Source organism: Micromys minutus (genome assembly GCF_963924665.1).
Source record: "Micromys minutus genome assembly, chromosome: 9".
Taxonomy (NCBI): domain Eukaryota; kingdom Metazoa; phylum Chordata; class Mammalia; order Rodentia; family Muridae; genus Micromys; species Micromys minutus.
Window position 1 is genome coordinate 26,792,411 of NC_137978.1, and position 17,004 is coordinate 26,809,414.

The window sequence follows — 17,004 nt, forward strand, 5'->3', positions numbered from 1 at the left end:
TAGGTGCCAAGTCTCCAAATGAGATAGTGATGAACAGCTTCTTTGCAGCCTCCCCGGCAGAGCATCCATCGCTTTGCCAATAAGAGAGGCTGCTCAGAGGCCTGGGCACTGTAGATTTACGAGCTGGCTGTGCCTTCCACTGTAAGCTCTGGGCTCCTGGCTTTCACTGAAGAAAAATGGCTTCGCATCTCAACAGTAACCTTCCCTGCATAAATCTGTGCATAGGAACAGCTCAGCCGGAATGTGTTCTTGTGAGAACATTAACCTCTCCTATCCCGGGAGCACTGGTCTCCTAGGGGAAACTAATTACTAGTAAGCAGGAAGCTGAAGAGTAAGTCACTGAAGCAGGGAACAGAGGGTCTGCATCTGTCCTTCCTTGTGTACTACCTTATCACCTGGGCTCAGTGCTGCTTGCCCTGTGTCAAGACCCTGGGAAGGTCCAGACGCTCTGTGGGAAGGTCTGCTCTGAGGCACCTTCCCACTGGCAGTGACAAGTGTGAATGCTCAGAGGACAGCAGCTAGCATGCAGCCAGACCGCACTGTGATGAGTGCTTTAATAAGAGGTGAACAAAGGCTTTCCAGAGCGGCCTTTGTATCGAAAATTCTCCTGACTGGACACATGCATTTATAAACTGCCATGCTTCCTCTCACCCATGCCATGAGCACTTACTTCTTTTTCTTCTTTTTGAACATGCATGCATGTACGTATGTGTGTACATGTGTACACTTGTTCGTGTGTGTGTGTGTGTGTGTGTGTGTGTGTGTGTGAGTGTGTATATGTGTGAGTGTGTGTGAGTGTGTATGTGTGTGTGTGAGTGTGTGTGTGTGTAATGGCAAGTGTGGGAGGCCAGAGGACATCCTAAAGGAGTTGCTTCTCTCCTTCTACCATGTGGGTTCTGGAAATTGAACTGATAAAGACAAGTTCCTTTGTCCTCAGAGCCATCTTGCTGGCCCAAGAGTTCTTATTTCATAAGTTGAGTACAAACTATTTCCCCAGGTTTCTATACATTAGTTCTTTTATTATGAAATCAGCTTTGACTTCATACTGCAAGCTGTCCCCTTATCATTTTAAAAAATGTTGTGTATGTGTACGTGTATGTACATGTGTGAGTGTGTGTGTATGTGTTGGTATGTACCTTTAATTCAAGCATTTAGGGGGCAGAGGCAGCCAGATATCTGTGGATTCAAGACCAGCCTGGTCTATGTAGAAAGTTCCATGCCAGGCAGATCTACATATTGAGACATCTCTTGAAAATAAATTACTGGGCTGGAGGGATGGCTCAGTGGTTAAGAGCACTGACTGTTCTTCCAAAGGTCCTGAGTTCAAATCCCAGAACCACATAGTGGCTCACAACCATCTGTAATGAGATCTGATGCCCTCTTCTGGTGTGTCTGAAGACAGCTACAGTGTGCTTATATGTAAAAAATAAATAAATCTTTTAAAAAAGAAAAGAAATTACTATTTTATACTATTTTCATTAATTCCTTGAGAATGTATACATTTATACAGTGGGCTTTGTTCGTATTCACCCTTTACTGCTTCTCCTAGCCCCCCTCAGGTCTACTCTCTATGAATCTGCCTTTATGTCCCCAGCCTGCATGGTTTCACCCCATCACCCCCACTGTATCCTGTCCTTTCCACACCAGGAATCTTCGTGGTGGCTTGCTAGAAAACCTCTTCCCAGTCTCCAGACTGCAGCTTTCTCGGTTTTGTTCTCTGGTCCCTCCTTGAGGTAGACTGGAGGACCTGGGATGCTAACAGGGTCAGCACACTCATTTTCTTTTTGACAGTAGAAGGTTTTGACTGAGACGTTGAACACGTAGCTGTGGACTTCCAGCCCGACAAGACAGTTACTGTCTTGAAGTCAGACAGTTGTAATTATTTGCACTCACAAGGCCCTCATAAGCTTGGACTGGCTAACATTACCGTACGGAGAGGGGGTGGGACTCACAAGGCTCCACCCTCGAATAAGCAGCCAACAGTGGCTCACAGGAGAGTCCCCTGTGGTAGAACTGGCTGGCCACTGCTCACATTTCTGTAAGTAGCCTGGTTGAAACCACTGTTCACCCAAACTAGAATTGGGATGCAGTTGCTTCCTTTTTTTCATTTATGTTGTTTCATTTTTGTTTTTGAGACAGGGTTTTTCCGCGTAGTTCTGGCTGTCCTGGAACTCACTCTGTAAGCCAATATAAACCTGAGGGTACTCTACAGTATTTTGTTACAGCAACAAGACAAAAAATGAAAACAGCTGGCCAGGCTAGGAATCCCAGCACTAATACACATCCCTCCCTCATCCTTCACATGGTATCACGAGGCAGATGCACTCCCAGTCTATCTAAAAACACACCCACCCGTACCACTTTTGAAAACCTGCACTCCCTGGTTTGCCATGATCTTTACTTTGTGTCCTTCCTCATGCCCTTATGTTTAACTTCTTGTTTCAACTACCACAGTTAGCTTTCCAGACCTGTTTTGTGTCACTGTTCCTGAGAGATGTGAATAAATGTTTGCTCACCCCAGAGAGGGAACCAACCAGAGTGTACCTCCTGTGTTTGTTGGGTTTATTTACGGAAGTGTGGGTGAAGAGTTACTTACAGGAACAAAACGACTCAAAGACAGGTGCATCACCAGAAGCATCACCAGAAGCCTACCCCATGAGTAATAGATCAAAACAGATGGAAACCTGGAGCTCATGAACAACTTGGCAGGCAGGTTACAAAGTGTCTCTTCCAGGCAGCTCAGCTGGTCTGAGTGTGAGTGTTTCTCAACAGTCCCTCTATCAGCTTAGGGCTTGTGAATCTGGTCAGTTTCAGGGATTTCCTGAAGCTTTTGAGTTGTTTAGTTGTGTCTTCATGGAGCTTCCCTGCCCTAGGGAATATTTCATCTCCATTTAAAACATCCTGAGTCAAAGGAGCTTCTGTCCAACAAGTTCCCAGATCTTTTTCTTTGTGTTAGTGTGTGTGCATAGGCCAGGGGCTGAAATCAGGTTTCTTCTATCATTTTCCACCTCATTTACTGAGGCTGGGTCTCTTGCTGAATCTGGAGCTCACTGATTTGGTTGGCTAGCTCACCTAGCTAGCTGGCTTGCCCTGTGATATCTCTTATTTCTTCCTGTTGGGCTCTGGGGTTACAATCAAGGTCACCTCATGCACATGGCTTTTATGTAGGTTCTGAAGATCTAAACTCCCATCCATATGGTTGTGCTTCAAGAACTTTATCCACAAGGCCATCTCCCTGGCTCTAGTCATAGATCTTTTTAAGCCCCTCCATATCATATCTTGCCTCTGCCTGAATGCAATGGTGCCACACAGAAGTGGGTGGAAAAGGAGTGAACAAATCTTGGGGGTCCAGGTTGGAGAAGGTCAGCTGGGTTTCCAGGAAAGCCTAGGAAAAGCTTAGGCATTGCCATACCCTAATGTGCATTGAGCACAGAACTCAGGGCATAAGTTTAGGATCCCTGGCTTGGGGCAGCAGGCAGCCCTGAAGATCCTGTCTGCTCCTTAGCTCTGGAATCTTTATCCTGTACCTCACTTTTTGCTTTCTTTTCTTTTTTTTTTCCAGCTTGCTAACTGTTGGTTAGGTGTGGCTCTTCTGGACACAACACTCACTGCTGGGAAGCAGACTGGCCCGCATCAGCAGGAAACTGATTGTCATCACACTGAAGACTACTCACCCATGAATAAGGATTGAGTGTTGGTTTGAGGGTGTCAGGCATGTGATAGAACACTTGTCTTGCATATGTGAGGCCCTAAAAGTAAAATGCAGAGATGATGGCTTGGCGTGTGTCCTTCAGCTCTTTCTTCCTGCATACTGACCATCCCTGTGACTAAAAATGACTGGGGATGAAAGGCGAGGGTGGGGAAGGCAAGGGGAGGGCTTATGTGAAAGTCGCTGAATCTAGGAATTGGAGGCCAGTCTGGACAACATGGTAAGACCCAGACATCCAGTTAATCTCCTAATCCCATCACAATGTACACACAGGACACACTTCATATCTGGGGAAACCCTCACAGAAATAAAACTTAAACGTACCTCAGAAGCTGAATAGATTTTTGTTTTGATTTATTTCTTTGAGACAGACCTTGCTATAGAGCCCAGGCTAGCTTTAAGCCTGTGTTCTTACTTTAGCAAGTTCTATGATTACAGATAAGTCCCATGTGCACAGTTGAAAGCATAGAATTTCATAGTAGAATCCACCTTTAGCAGAGTCATAAGGGGATTTGGTGGTAGAGTCCACTGTGAGCAGAGGTAGAAGAACAGAAAACGGGGCTGGAGAGATGGCTCAGTGGTTAAGAGCACTGGCTGCTCTTCGAGAGGTCCTGAGTTCAATTCCCACATGGTGGCTCACAACCATCTGTGATGGGATCAGATGCCTTCTTCTGCAACATCTGAAGACAGCTACAGTGTACTCATATACATAAATAAATAATAAAGAAAACAGGATTTAAAGAAAAGAACAGAAAACATGTTTAGGGGAGAATAAGGGGTCTATGGGGAGAGGTCTATAAACAGGTAAGTTTTAGTGTCTTTAAAAAATGTCTGAGTTTTCTGTGTATGAATGAATCTTGCCTACATATATGTCTATACAGCATGTGTGTGCCTGGTGCCCTAAGAAGAGGGCGTTGGATCCCCTGAAACTGGAGTTACAAACCAGTTGTGAGCTTCTATGTAGGTGCTGGGAATTGAACCCAGGTCCTCTGGAAAAACAGCCAGTGCTCTTAACCACTGAGCCACCTCTCCAGACCCCAGTTTCAGTCCCTCAGACCTCTGCTTCCTGTCTTAGTCCAGTGCCCAAGAACAACATGTAAGCAGACACTAGTAGCCAGTTCTTCCAGGCATTCTGGTTGAGTATTCATGAGGACAGTGGCTAAACACAACACAAAGCCTGAATCCCAGACAAGCATCCAGCACAGTACCTGGCTCTACTCTTCACTTAGTGGGTGCTGATGGATTAAATGAGCAAAGTAGTACAGACAACAGGGTTTTCAAGGACCTGGACCAGGAGGTCATTCTAGGACACGTTCCAGAGAGGGCAGACCAGGGAATCAGACAGTGAAGAGATAGGAAAGTTCAGGATCAAGAGGTCTTGCATAAGCTATGTCTTATGCCCAGCAAGTTTTGTAAGAAGTACCGTGCCTTATATATAGTTGTTGGGGTAGGGAGGATGGGACAGAGTCAGCAGAGAGCCATCAAACAGATGCAGTCAGCAGTCAGCTGGCCAAGCAGTGCTACACCGTGGACAGAGCACAGTCCTTGGTGTTGGGGCTGATAGTTCCGGTCTCTTCAGAGAAAAAAGCCTTATTTCCTTCAAGGCCTTATCCCCAGTCCTAGACTAGAGTGTGTGGAGTCTGCCCCTGAACAAGGACACAGATCAACTTCTATTGTCCTTTCCTCAGGGCCTCAGAGAAAGCCTTGGTAGCAGCCTGGCTCCCAATGGTCTTCTGGATTTGTTAGTGCTGTTTGAGAGGGTAGCACGTTATTTTATGCCCTCCACCAAATCCAGAGTTCCAACTTAAAGCATCAGTGTTGTTTATGTTTCTATTACAAATTCATCAAAGTCGATGGGAGGATGGTTCACTCCATCACTCAGGTACTGGGTACAACTGGATCTAAAACCTTGTTGGTCATTGTGTAAGATCTCTGGGGCACCTCACAGTGCAATGACACCCTCTGGCTGTAAGCAATACATGGCACTCCTGCTCACAAGAGCTCATGGCCCTGCTGACAGGTTATTTGAAAGGTGGGAGACCGCTCAGGACTCAGTTTCAATACATGGGTGGGAATAAACAGCACACAGTAGTGCCCTCCTTTACAGCTGAGTTACTCAACAGAGGCTGAGGTACTCTGATCCTGAGACATGTGCTCCCTACACCACACAGGAAAATTCACCCTTGTGCTTCAAATTCCTTTTTTTTGTGTGTATTTATTTATTATGTATACAGTGTTCTGCCTGAATATATGTCTGTATGCCAGAAGAGAGTGCCAGGATCCCATTATAGATGGTTGTGAGCCACCTTGTAGTTGCTGGGATTTGAACTCCAGCCCTCAAATTCCTTTTCTTAACCACATTCTCTAAATGTGGCTGTGCAAGAGATGCTGGATATCCAAGGAGCTGTCTTTGGAAGTAAATGTCTCTTACTTTCCTCCTGCAGAGGCTAATTTCATTCTGTTAAGAGCTTGTAACCTGGGCTGGAGAGATGACTCAGTGGTTAAGAGCACTGACTGCTCTTCCAGAGGACCCAGGTTCAATTCTCAGCAACCACATGCCAACTTACAACTGCCTATAACTCCAGTTCTAGGGGATGTTGGGAAAACCCACACAGTATCAACTGTCTTCCCTGTGTTCTCGGTTATTAATTACTGTGCAGGCTGCCACAGGCTAGCAGGATATGTAAATACCACCTCGTCTGCACACAAAGAAAAGGCTAGATGCCTTGGTGAAGGTCCTGTAGCCCTGACCTTCTCTATGCCAACTGGTGGATCATGGAGCGTGGCTTTTTACGTAATAAAGAGCTGGCAACAAGGGCTGGGGCTGGGGCTGGGGAAGGGCAGAGGAAGAGGCAGAAGGGAGACAAGGATGGAGCAGAGAGGAAGAGCAATGAGAGCCATGGGAGAGATGGAGAAACTGGCCTCAGTTAGTAAATGGGTTAACTGAGGGACTGCCCCAGCAAAAAGGCCAAGACCTTAAACTGTAAGATCTCTGTGTCTAAAATAAGTGCACAGCACCCTATCAGAGTGTGGTACACCTGGACCTTAAATCATTAATAATTCAAGAGCTAAGAATATAGCCTTGTGGCAATTTTTGGTATTCAAAAATCATTATGTTTAATCTATACACACCAAGAAGACTCTGACTGTTTCCATGTTCTGTTCTGTTCTACATGTACTTTATGCTTATGGTAACTAGTAAGATTTCAATGCATGCTATCAAACCTCTAAAAGAATTAAGTACTGACAAAAATATATTCATATAGTGTTATGCCAAAATGCCTTTAAAAATCTGTACGTGTATCTCTCTTTTTCAAATAAAGTTGTAAGAAAAAAAAATCTCTGTGTCTTTATAACTGGCACCTCAAGTGGAACCCTGAAAGCCCTAACAGGTCTGACACCATGTTACATACATGCATATGACATACAGACATACATGTAGGCAAAACACCAATTTACATGAAATGTAAATAACTAAGTAAATAAATAAATAAGTAAATAGAAAGATAGAAAGAACTAGTAGCCTTCTTTCTGGGAAGGACTGAGCCTGAAGCTAACCAAATGGGCAAAAAGGTTATTTGCCACCCCAAGCTTGTTTATTTTACTAGTTATAGAATATAAAAAAAAATCTACACAATAGAATTTGAAATGATATAGAAAAATTTTAATACTTTAAAAATACTAGGGCAATTTTAAAACAAAAAGAAATTTCCACATTTGTGTGTGTTGGGTGGCTTAACCTGGGGGTCCAGGATTTTCAGGACACTGCTATCCAGAGTTAGATCTTCTGTGCCTGACTCTTCTATTGGTTGCTTCTGCTTATTTTAATACAGTCTTCTCTGGAGATTAGTTACTTAAAAACTTAAAATATTTATTTATAGGTATAGTTTTTCTGCAAGTATGTCTGTATTTGGGGTCAGACGAGGGTGTTGGATCCCCTGGAACTAGAATTAGAGTTGGTCCTGAGCCACCATGTGGATGCTGGGAATCAAACTCTGGTCTTCTGGAAGAGCAGCCAGTGCTCGTAACTACTGAGCCATCTCTCCAGGCCTCTCTTGGTCACTTGTTTGTTTTCTATCAGCCACTTTTATATTTTTGGTTTTCAGCTTGCCCTTTAATGAATGGTTGAGCCACCCCTTCAGTCTCCTGTCAGTCACGTTTTATCTTCTTTTTCTTTATTTTTTATGACTAAAATTCCTTTTGCTGTTGTGGTTTTTAGCCCTTAAGTTCCTTCTGGTTCAACTCCCATTTATGATTTTAAAATTTTTTTCTTTTTCTCTAAATTCTATAATTACTGAGTTTTTATAACACACAGTGGTATTGATTCTTTCACATCATGTTAGTTAATCTTATTCTGTTCAAGGAGGGGTTGTAGTTTCATGTGTCTTGCGAACATTTTCTGAATCTCTGTTTAGTTTTCACAGATGGGGAAAGAGGAAGTGACTTATAGCAGCTCCTGAGTGGCTGGGAGTTACCTACAACTTGTTTACCTGACCAAGAGCCTGTAACTGCCTACAACCAACCAGATAATTTCCGAGCAAAACCTCGTTCAATATAACAGCTTATAAATGGTCTCATCATTGGCAAGGAAATTGGAGCTCACACAGTGAGTGCGGATGACGTTGATGCTTGTGCTCATTTCAGCCGCTTCAGGGGACCAACTCCTCAGTTTCTGCCTGATAGCTGTGGTGAGTGGGAACATGTCTCTCATCTCGCTCTGCAGCCTGACTGTGAACATGGGCTCACTGGCTGTGTGCTGGGAAGCAGTGGCCTCCGCTATGGACAGTAACTCTCCCACGCTCCTGCAATCTGTTCTTTGCCCTCTCCACACTTTGGTTAGTTTTCCACATTACACATTTCTTTGAACTAGATATCAAAAGTTGTTCCAGATGGACATTCTCTGATCTCTTTACTTCCTTTTGTCTTCCTCGGTATTTTGTCCACTTAATAAGCATTCTTGGGACTTTTGCTAATGCGACAAGCACTCTGGAATCAATAAACAGCAAGACCGAGGCAGGAAAGGATAGACAGGTACTTCTGAAAGATGACTTAAGACCATAAACATGGGTGCCGTGTGCAGGTCTGGGATCCTGCACTGAGGTAAGTTGAGGCCAGTCTGAATGAACAGCAAGACCTACCTCAAAAGTCCAGCAAAGCAAAGCAATGTGAGAAACTCTAAAAAATAAACTGTCTCGACCCTGAAGACTTCATCTTTCCTGTGTAAATTAACTGAGAAGGTGAAGGAGGTTCCTTAGCACTGCTGTGGTTGCTCTAAATACCAGTTTCCTTTAAGCTCAATGGTTAATTTTTCCACAGTTGTGACCCTCTTCCTGAGGTGCAGTATGGCTCTAGTCCCCAACTACACCCCAATCCTGGCAGATGAATAGAAGAAGGGATTAAAAAGTGAAGACACAAGGCAGACTGCAGTGGTGGATAACTTTTATCCCAACAGAGGCAGAGATAGGCCTGTCTCTGTGAGTTCAAGGCCAGCCAGGTCTACAAAGTGAGTTTCAGGACAGCCAGAGCAACTAGAAACCTGGTCCCCCCAAAACAAAAACAAACATACCAAAGAGGAGGCCAAATACTGACTCACTTAGCTCCATGTCTGAGAAGTTTCCATGCAGCCATCAGTGAGGGAGATTTGAGTCAGTGAGGAGCTCTCTCTCTCTCTCTCTCTCTCTCTCTCTTTCTGTGTGTGTGTGTGTGTGTGCGTGTGTGCATGTTTGTGTCTGTGTGTCTGTGTGTGCGTGCCTCAACTCAATCACTTGACCACAGGTACAAGCACAGGAGGATGGGTATAGGTTCCCTATATCAGCCTCTTATAATTGGGATCCTACAATTGAAAAAAGTTACAGGGGGCCGGAGAGATGGCTCAGCAGTTCAGATCACCGACTGCTCTTCCAGAGGTCCTGAGTTCAATTCCCAGCAACCACATGGTGGCTCACAACCATCTATAATGAGATCTGGTGCCCTCTTCTGGTGTCTGAAGATAGTAACAGTGTACATAAAATAAATTAATTAATTAAAAAAGAAAAGAAAAGAAATTGTCAGACCTAGAGTTTAAGAACCATTATTTAAAAAAATAAGATTTGAGGGCTGGAGAAATGACTAAGTGGTTAAGAGCACTGACTGCTCTCCCAGAGGTCCTGAGTTCAAATCCCACATGGTGGGTCACAACCATCTGTAATGGGATCTGGTGCCCTCTTCTGGTGTGTTTGAAGACAGCAACAACATACCCATATACATAAATAATAATAATTAAAAAAAAAAGAAACTAGTAAGAAAAAACTCAAAGGATACTGGGGTAGGCATCTGGTAATCTGTACCATAGAAACTAACCCCTGACTTTCTGGAGCCTGAGGTGTACTTAAAGAATCTTAGACTGATTTAAAAATATTTATTTGTAAAGCTATTATTCTTCAGCCACCCCTTCCAACCTTCCTTTCCTACTCCACCACTACATGTGGGGTAGTGAGTCAGTCTAGAGGTTGAGAATTCAGATTTTTACATTTTGACTCACTACTGATTCAGTGGCAAGTGGTCTGATCTACTCGGGTTAATCCACGAATGGATTCAAAGTTTAATGGCAGTGTTGGGAACAGTAGAAATGAGGAGAGTTGGTTAAGGGAAGTAGGTCTCTGAGGTATTTGCTGAAGGTGTATCTTGTTCCTATTCTGTCTTTCTGTTTCCCAGCCCCCTCAAAGTGAACAGTTTTTCTCCCACTTCATGCCCCCAAGCCCAAAAAGGAGTCATCTGACCATGGACCAAGACTTCTGAAACCATGCATCCAAACACATGCTCTCTCCCTTAAATATTTTCCTCATAGTAAATCGATTCATTAAAAGTTTTCTTGGGGGCTGGAGAGATGGCTCAGCAGTTAAGAGCACTGACTGCTCTTCCAGAGATCCTGAGTTCAATTCCCAGCAACCACATGGTAGCTCACAACCATCTGTAATGGGATCTGATGCTTCTTCTGATGTGTTTGAAGACAGCGACAGTGTACTCATATATACAAAATAAATAAATAAATAAATCTTAAAATAAAAAGTTTTCTCCATGACTCGGAAGGGTTTCTTTTTGACAGTGACTTGATAACCAAATATAATCCCAGTTTGTCTTTTGGTTTAGGTGTGATTGGTATTAACGTAATTTTGGAAGAAGCGATTGTTAGCAAACAGTACAGAGTATTTTGTGTCATCTCAGTTTCTCTCAGTAGCCTGTGAGTTTATACAGAGTGAGCAAGACACCGTGTCTACCTCTCTGCCTTTCTAGGTGTTTGATTACTAGCATTGTATAAAAAGGATATTAGCACTACTCACCCAGGCTTTTGACTGATGCCAAAATCGATCAGAGAGGAATTTGAACCTGTGACAAGCTGTATGTATGTTTCCATGTTTGTGTGTCCAGGTGTGTACATTTGTGCATGTGGGTGTCTACTTCATTTGCTGTTCCTCAGGCTCCCAGTACCTTCTTTCTCTTAGTGGCCATAAAGCCCACAGAGCTCCCTATCTCACCTGCCCTGCACCTGCCCTGCACCTGCCCAGCACCTGCCCTGCACCTGCCCAGCACCTGCCCTCACTATGTTCAGGTTTTCCCACTGGGGTCCAGATACTGAATGTTGTTCTTCATGCTAATGTAGCAAGCACTATGCTGGCTGAGCTACCTCTCCATTCATGGGAATCTTCTTTTTGGAGATATCTGTTTCATATATTCCAGATTATTCTCAAACTCACTAGCTAAGTATGGTTTTAAGCTTTATATCCTCCTGCCTCAATTTCTTGAGTGCTGTCATACTTTGGAAGGCACTGTAGATCAAACCTAGGGTTTGGTACACATCAGGAAAAGCATTCTACAACTCAGCCACACCCCAGCCTTCAATGGTTGTCTGCATAGCATTCACATCTTCACCTCATCAACAAAATGTTGTGTTTCTATCCTTATTTTACACTTGAAGAGATAGAGGCTCAAAGAGCCTCTATTTAGCTATTTAGCACTTAGCAAGAAGATAGAAGAAGAGATAGAGGCTCAAAGAGCCTCTATTTAGCTATTTAGCACTTAGCAAGTAATAATAGCTAAAGCTAAATAACAAAACATACCTTCTTATCAATAAAACACCCATTTTTAATAATAGGAATTCAGTGAAATTACTGAGGACTAAGACACCTTCAGTATCCTGTGATTTCACTTTTAGCAAGATGGCATTTTTTTAAAGTGAAAAATCACATTTTCTGTTATTTCTAACTGTATAACATCCTTCCTCACTCCCACTATTACAGCTTTAGTATAAAAAATTAAAAAAAAAAAAAAAAGAAAAGAAGAAAGGGAGGGGCTGGAGAGAGATGAGTTATCCCGTAAGAGCACTGGCTGGTCCTCTAAAGTATCCAGGTTCAATTCCCAGTAACCACAAGGCAGCAAAAACTGTGACTCCAGTTCTAGGACACTCCAGCGTGCTTCGCGTTACACCACGAGCCTGGTCTTTGGAACTCCAAGTTCCAGAATGCAACGCTCCTACGCCCCTTGGTTCTCGGGGGTCGTCGAGACTACAGTTCCCAGCATGCAGCACCGTCGCTCTTTGTTTTTGATGCCCCGATGGACCCTGCTTCGGAAGGACTTTTTGGATTCCAGAGGACGGTTCTTTGAGTCAAAGCCCACCTGGAGGCATGTGGTTACAGGGAAGTTCTTGCCGGTTGAGTCTGTTCAGGCGAAGCTGCGGAGAGATGGTCTGGTGGCTTTGCAGGACTCTGCCCAGGCAGCGTTCCGGGCAGCCCCAGCTGGGTCCTCCCAGGGCCTTCCTGCCTTTGAACAGTGGTGGCGGGCGGGCACCCTGTCCCCGGCACGCTTGAGAGTGGGGGCCGCCATCTCCATGGCCACGGCTGCGAGCGGGCCCTGCGCCGGCGGGTCGCCGCGGGACATCCTTTGGCGTGTGAGTTAGCGCGCTGTGGCGCTCCCTACTTCTTTGACCGGGCGGCCAGAATTTGGCCGTGCCTGCGCGCTTGGCTAAAGGGGCCTGTCTTGGGAGAGTTTAGGAATAGCGCCTAGGGACCGGACCGCCTCTGGGATTGGGTACAAGGCTGTGTGAGCGTCCCCGAGTGGAAGTTAGATCTGGGGTGTTGAGCTGGAGTCCGAAGTGGAAGTTTGTCAGCCTGGGTGGGATGACCCGAATGGAAATTTGGACAGGGCAGAAAAAATGTAGAGCAAAAGGTTAGTGATTCGAGCTGCTGCATAATAAATGGCTTGGTAACTTGGGATAGGAAATGGGAAGGGGTGCTCCGTGTAGAAAGAATGTGGCCTTCGCAGACTCTGGGGTTGGGGAGACGCCAAACCAAGCGTGTATTCTTGGTTTATTTAAGACTGCCTACTCCAAGCTTCAGCTAAGGAGAGCTCTTCTACCTGCGTTCATTCTGTGTTTGGGCAGGCACAAAGAAAGAAGTAAAAAAAAAATTTTTTTCCCCTAATGCAAATAATAGTGGTTAATGTTAATAGCCTATATGTAGAAGCAGGATTTGCATGACTAAGTTAGAGTAACTGACTTCATGATTGAGGAGTTGCGTTTACTTTTAGATTTTGGGTTGGAGGATAGTTACCAGCATCGTTTGGTCGGTGCTGCTTTTACCCCCCTGCATCACAGCCTTCATCGTTTTCAGCAGCATCGATTTATTCCACCCAGTACAGTGGCTGTCAGGTAAGTGGTAATTTTCATTTAAAGCATTCACTTGGACATTACATAAAGGCACTTCCTGCACTTTTTCCACCCACAGAATTGCCATTTTTTTTGTTCTATAAAATCAGTGTCAGAGATTATGTATGATGACAGGATAGATAGATCATTAGAAGACTGCATAAACAGGTGTGGTGGTGTGGACCAGCTTTATGGGAGACAGAGGCCAATCTGGGGCATATAGTAAGATCCTAGATACATAGTAAAAGAGAAAAGGAAGCCACAGAACTATTTGTCTTTTTGTCTTTTCCTTAAAAAGAGACAAGTAAAAGTGATTTATTTTTATTTTTTGTATGAATAATTATTTTACTTGCATGTGTGTATGTTCACCATGTGTACACCTGGTGCCTATGGATTCCCATGAAAGAGTTGCAGATGGTTGTGAGCCACTGTGTGGGTGTTGGGAACTGAACCCAGGACCTCTGGAAGAGCCATCTGCTGAGCCATTTCTCTGGCCCCAGTTCCCTTCTTTTTTTGATCTTTCCTTACTCCATCATGCATTTAAAATTGTAGATGGAAATTGTGACCTGTATTTTTTTTTAAAAGCTAGCTAGTTGTAGTAGCACATTCCTATAATCCAGCTCTTGGGAGGCTGTAGCAGGAGGCCTGGGATACACACAGAGAAACTGTTTCAAAAGCAATAAGAAAAAGCTATGCAAATATTTAAAGAATACTTTATTCTTACGTTGTAGCCAACAGAGGTCAGAGAGGCCAAAAATAATGTCAGGGAAGACTTAATACAGAGTCTGCTGAGGAGGAGATGGAAGCAGGCCGGATGTCTATTGGAATCTTTGGATATAAAATAAAATTATTCTGTTTAGGAGCTGGAGCGATGCTGAGAGGGTAAAGTGCTTGTTGCTAGTTTGAGAACCTGAATTTAGATTCACAGCATACAGGAAATCCAGCTGTGTGCTGTGTATCTTAATCCCATTGTTTGTGGTGGGCCTCTTTTACAGCCTTCCAGCTGCTGAGCTCTAGGTTCAGAGAGAGACCCTAGCTCAAAAAAAAAGTCAGATGGAGAGCCACAGAGGAAGAGAGCTAGTGTCACTGTGGCCTTCATGTGTGTGCATGAGCAAGAACACTCACACATGTGTGCATGCATGAGCAAGCACACTGACACAAAAGTAATTAAGATCCATGAGTTCATTGAAACATAGTTGCTGTCTTATGTCTATTACTGTGTACCAGTATATTACCTTTTGTATATTACCTCTTTCCTATAGTACCACTTAATAAAGTGTTATTATATTTGTTTTGTAAATGTAATACTAAGGTTCAAGTTAAAATGATCTGTTCACAGCATCCAGGTCAGGTAGTAAGTAACTGAAATCTATCTTCAGATTTTGTTTATCCACTGTATGACATAGTAGATAATTTTTAAAAAGGAAAATTAAAAATGCATAAATACATAATAGGTTTTGAAGTCTTGAAAATATTCCCTAAGATTAAAAAACAAAAATTGCTCTGGAAATATATTTTCTCAACATTATATTTATTTATCTTTCTTATAAGAACATGTAGGTCATCAAGGAGTTAGAATTTTGTTGTTGTTGTTGTTTGGCTTTTGGGAATATTGCTACTAAGCAATACAGTTGTGATTTGACTGATATGTGTCATTTTTTGCTAAATCATGCAGGACTGATGAAATTATCCCATAAGCCAGTGCAGAGATGGCAGATGATTAATTGTGGAGTCTTAGGAAATCTGTGATTAATTTTGGTTTCTGAATTCTACTTTGAAATCATTGCTTTCATTATTAAATGAGTCTGTTCAGCCAACAAGTGCTGTCTCTTTTAGATAGTAACATACACAGCTTAAACTTGGAAGCATGTTGGTTGTGGAGTGGTTTTCCGATGATGGATCAGCTACACTGTTTCCAAGTTACTTTTACTTAGCTGTAGGCACTAATTGCATTTACTACAATAAGTTTAAAAATAACTGTTTTCATTTTGAAAGAAACCTTGGTATGTTACTATGGTAGCTTTCCCATGATGAAATGTTTGCATATGGTTGCATTTTCTCAGTTACTAACATCTGTGTGACTTAAAAGAAATTCTAATACCATTTTTCAGTACCCAAAACAAAGACTAAATAACTCCCTTTGGAGTTTTTGTGTTGATGTCCTATTGGACCTGACAGCAGCGTACAAGTAAATTCTTTAAAAAAAGACAGACTTTGAAAGTTAAAATTATAGTTGTAGAATCTGTTGAGATGGCTCAGTGGTTAAGGATGTTTGCTGTGTTAAGTGTGGGGACCAGGTCTTGGATCTCAACACTCACAGAACAAACTAGGTATCTCATAGATGCCTGTAATGCTAGAGGGAATCTAGTGCCCTCTCAGTCTTGTACTGTGTACACAGATGTGCTTATGTTCACAAAGACATCTATACATACAAATAACTGAAGTTAAAACATCATAGTTGTATTTCAAACTCGTATTGCAATGTGCTGCACACAACTGAAAGACTGAATGAGCATCACTAATTCATTTTCTCCTGTGTTTTAGATTCTCTCAATGACTTCTATAGTTCCCAAGTAATCTTTTACCTCCTGCTGCTGGGCGTGGTCATTATAATAATAAGTATTTTCAATGTGGAGTTCTATACAGGTAGGTTTCAGAACTTTAATCTTTTAAAGAGTTTGAGCATCAGGTGTGGTGCTGTAAACCTAGCACTGAGTACGTGTGAAGGGAGGTCACCATAAGTTTGAGGCCGGCCTTGGTCATATAGTGAGTTAGACAGTTAGCCTACATTAGATGGCAGACTTTATCTCAAACAAAACAAAAATAATTGATCTTACCTAGAGCAGAATTTAAGAAGTGTGTGCATAGTCACCTTCTGTGATCCTTTCAGTTGTTCTTCCGGCCATTGTGGTGTTTCTCTTTTAAAGAGACATTTAGACCTTTCGCGATTGACATTTATGAGTCTGCTTATGGGCGCTGTGGGTATTTAGAGAGGTAAAGTCACAAAGACAGAGTGGAGTGTTGGTGCCAGGGGCTGCAGACAGAAGGGATCAGGAGGGTCTGGGGTGACTTGCCAGCAGTGTGAATGTCCTCCTGTGTCAGAACTGTGTATGTAAAAATGATTCAAAGATACATTTTATTTTATACTTTGCCACAATAAAAACAAACAAAAGTAAACCTTTTAATAGTTCACAGCTAGTGTTAAAGCTGTGAGTTAGCAAATGAATTATTTGATAATTCCTTGTAAGTTAGTAGACTGCATCTGGGTTGACCTCAAAGTTTTACTACTCCTGCCTCAGCCTCCCGGACACTGGGGTTGCAAGTGTATGCCACTGCATTTGTAGGTGCTTATTTATTTTTTTCCCTAAATAATAAAGTGTGTGGTTTTATAATATTTAATTTAAAAACATTGGGTTTTTCCTTGATAGCATCCTGCATTCCAGAGTGGTTCTCATTCTATTTGTTCTTCTTGCCTTTTCAGATTCCTGAGTTGGCCACTTATGTTTTTTTCTGATTAATTACTTATTCATGCTTATTTACTTATATTTATTTATATTCATTTACTTAATTTTTTTGCTGTAACATCGTTTAGCTCTTTAGTATTAAAATAATTCTG

The 17,004-nt window shown here is 42.8% G+C and overlaps 2 protein-coding genes across 3 annotated transcripts in view; both read left to right on the plus strand.

Annotated features, from left to right (window-relative positions):
• YIPF1 (Yip1 domain family member 1) overlaps window positions 1-3,848 on the plus strand; it is a 34,582-nt gene extending 30,734 nt beyond the window's left edge. For both annotated transcript variants that reach the window (XM_080920847.1, XM_080920846.1), the window contains exon 10: window positions 3,563-3,848. The gene's annotated coding sequence lies outside the window, so the exon portion shown is untranslated. The remainder of the gene's footprint in view (window positions 1-3,562) is intronic.
• Window positions 3,849-12,499: 8,651 nt separating this feature from the next.
• NDC1 (NDC1 transmembrane nucleoporin) overlaps window positions 12,500-17,004 on the plus strand; it is a 43,631-nt gene continuing 39,126 nt past the window's right edge. Inside the window, exons 1-3 of the mRNA XM_080921935.1 lie at window positions 12,500-12,632; window positions 13,271-13,391; window positions 15,933-16,034. Of these exons, the coding sequence (XP_080778061.1) occupies window positions 12,573-12,632; window positions 13,271-13,391; window positions 15,933-16,034 (283 nt within the window). The 5' untranslated portion in view covers window positions 12,500-12,572. The remainder of the gene's footprint in view (window positions 12,633-13,270; window positions 13,392-15,932; window positions 16,035-17,004) is intronic.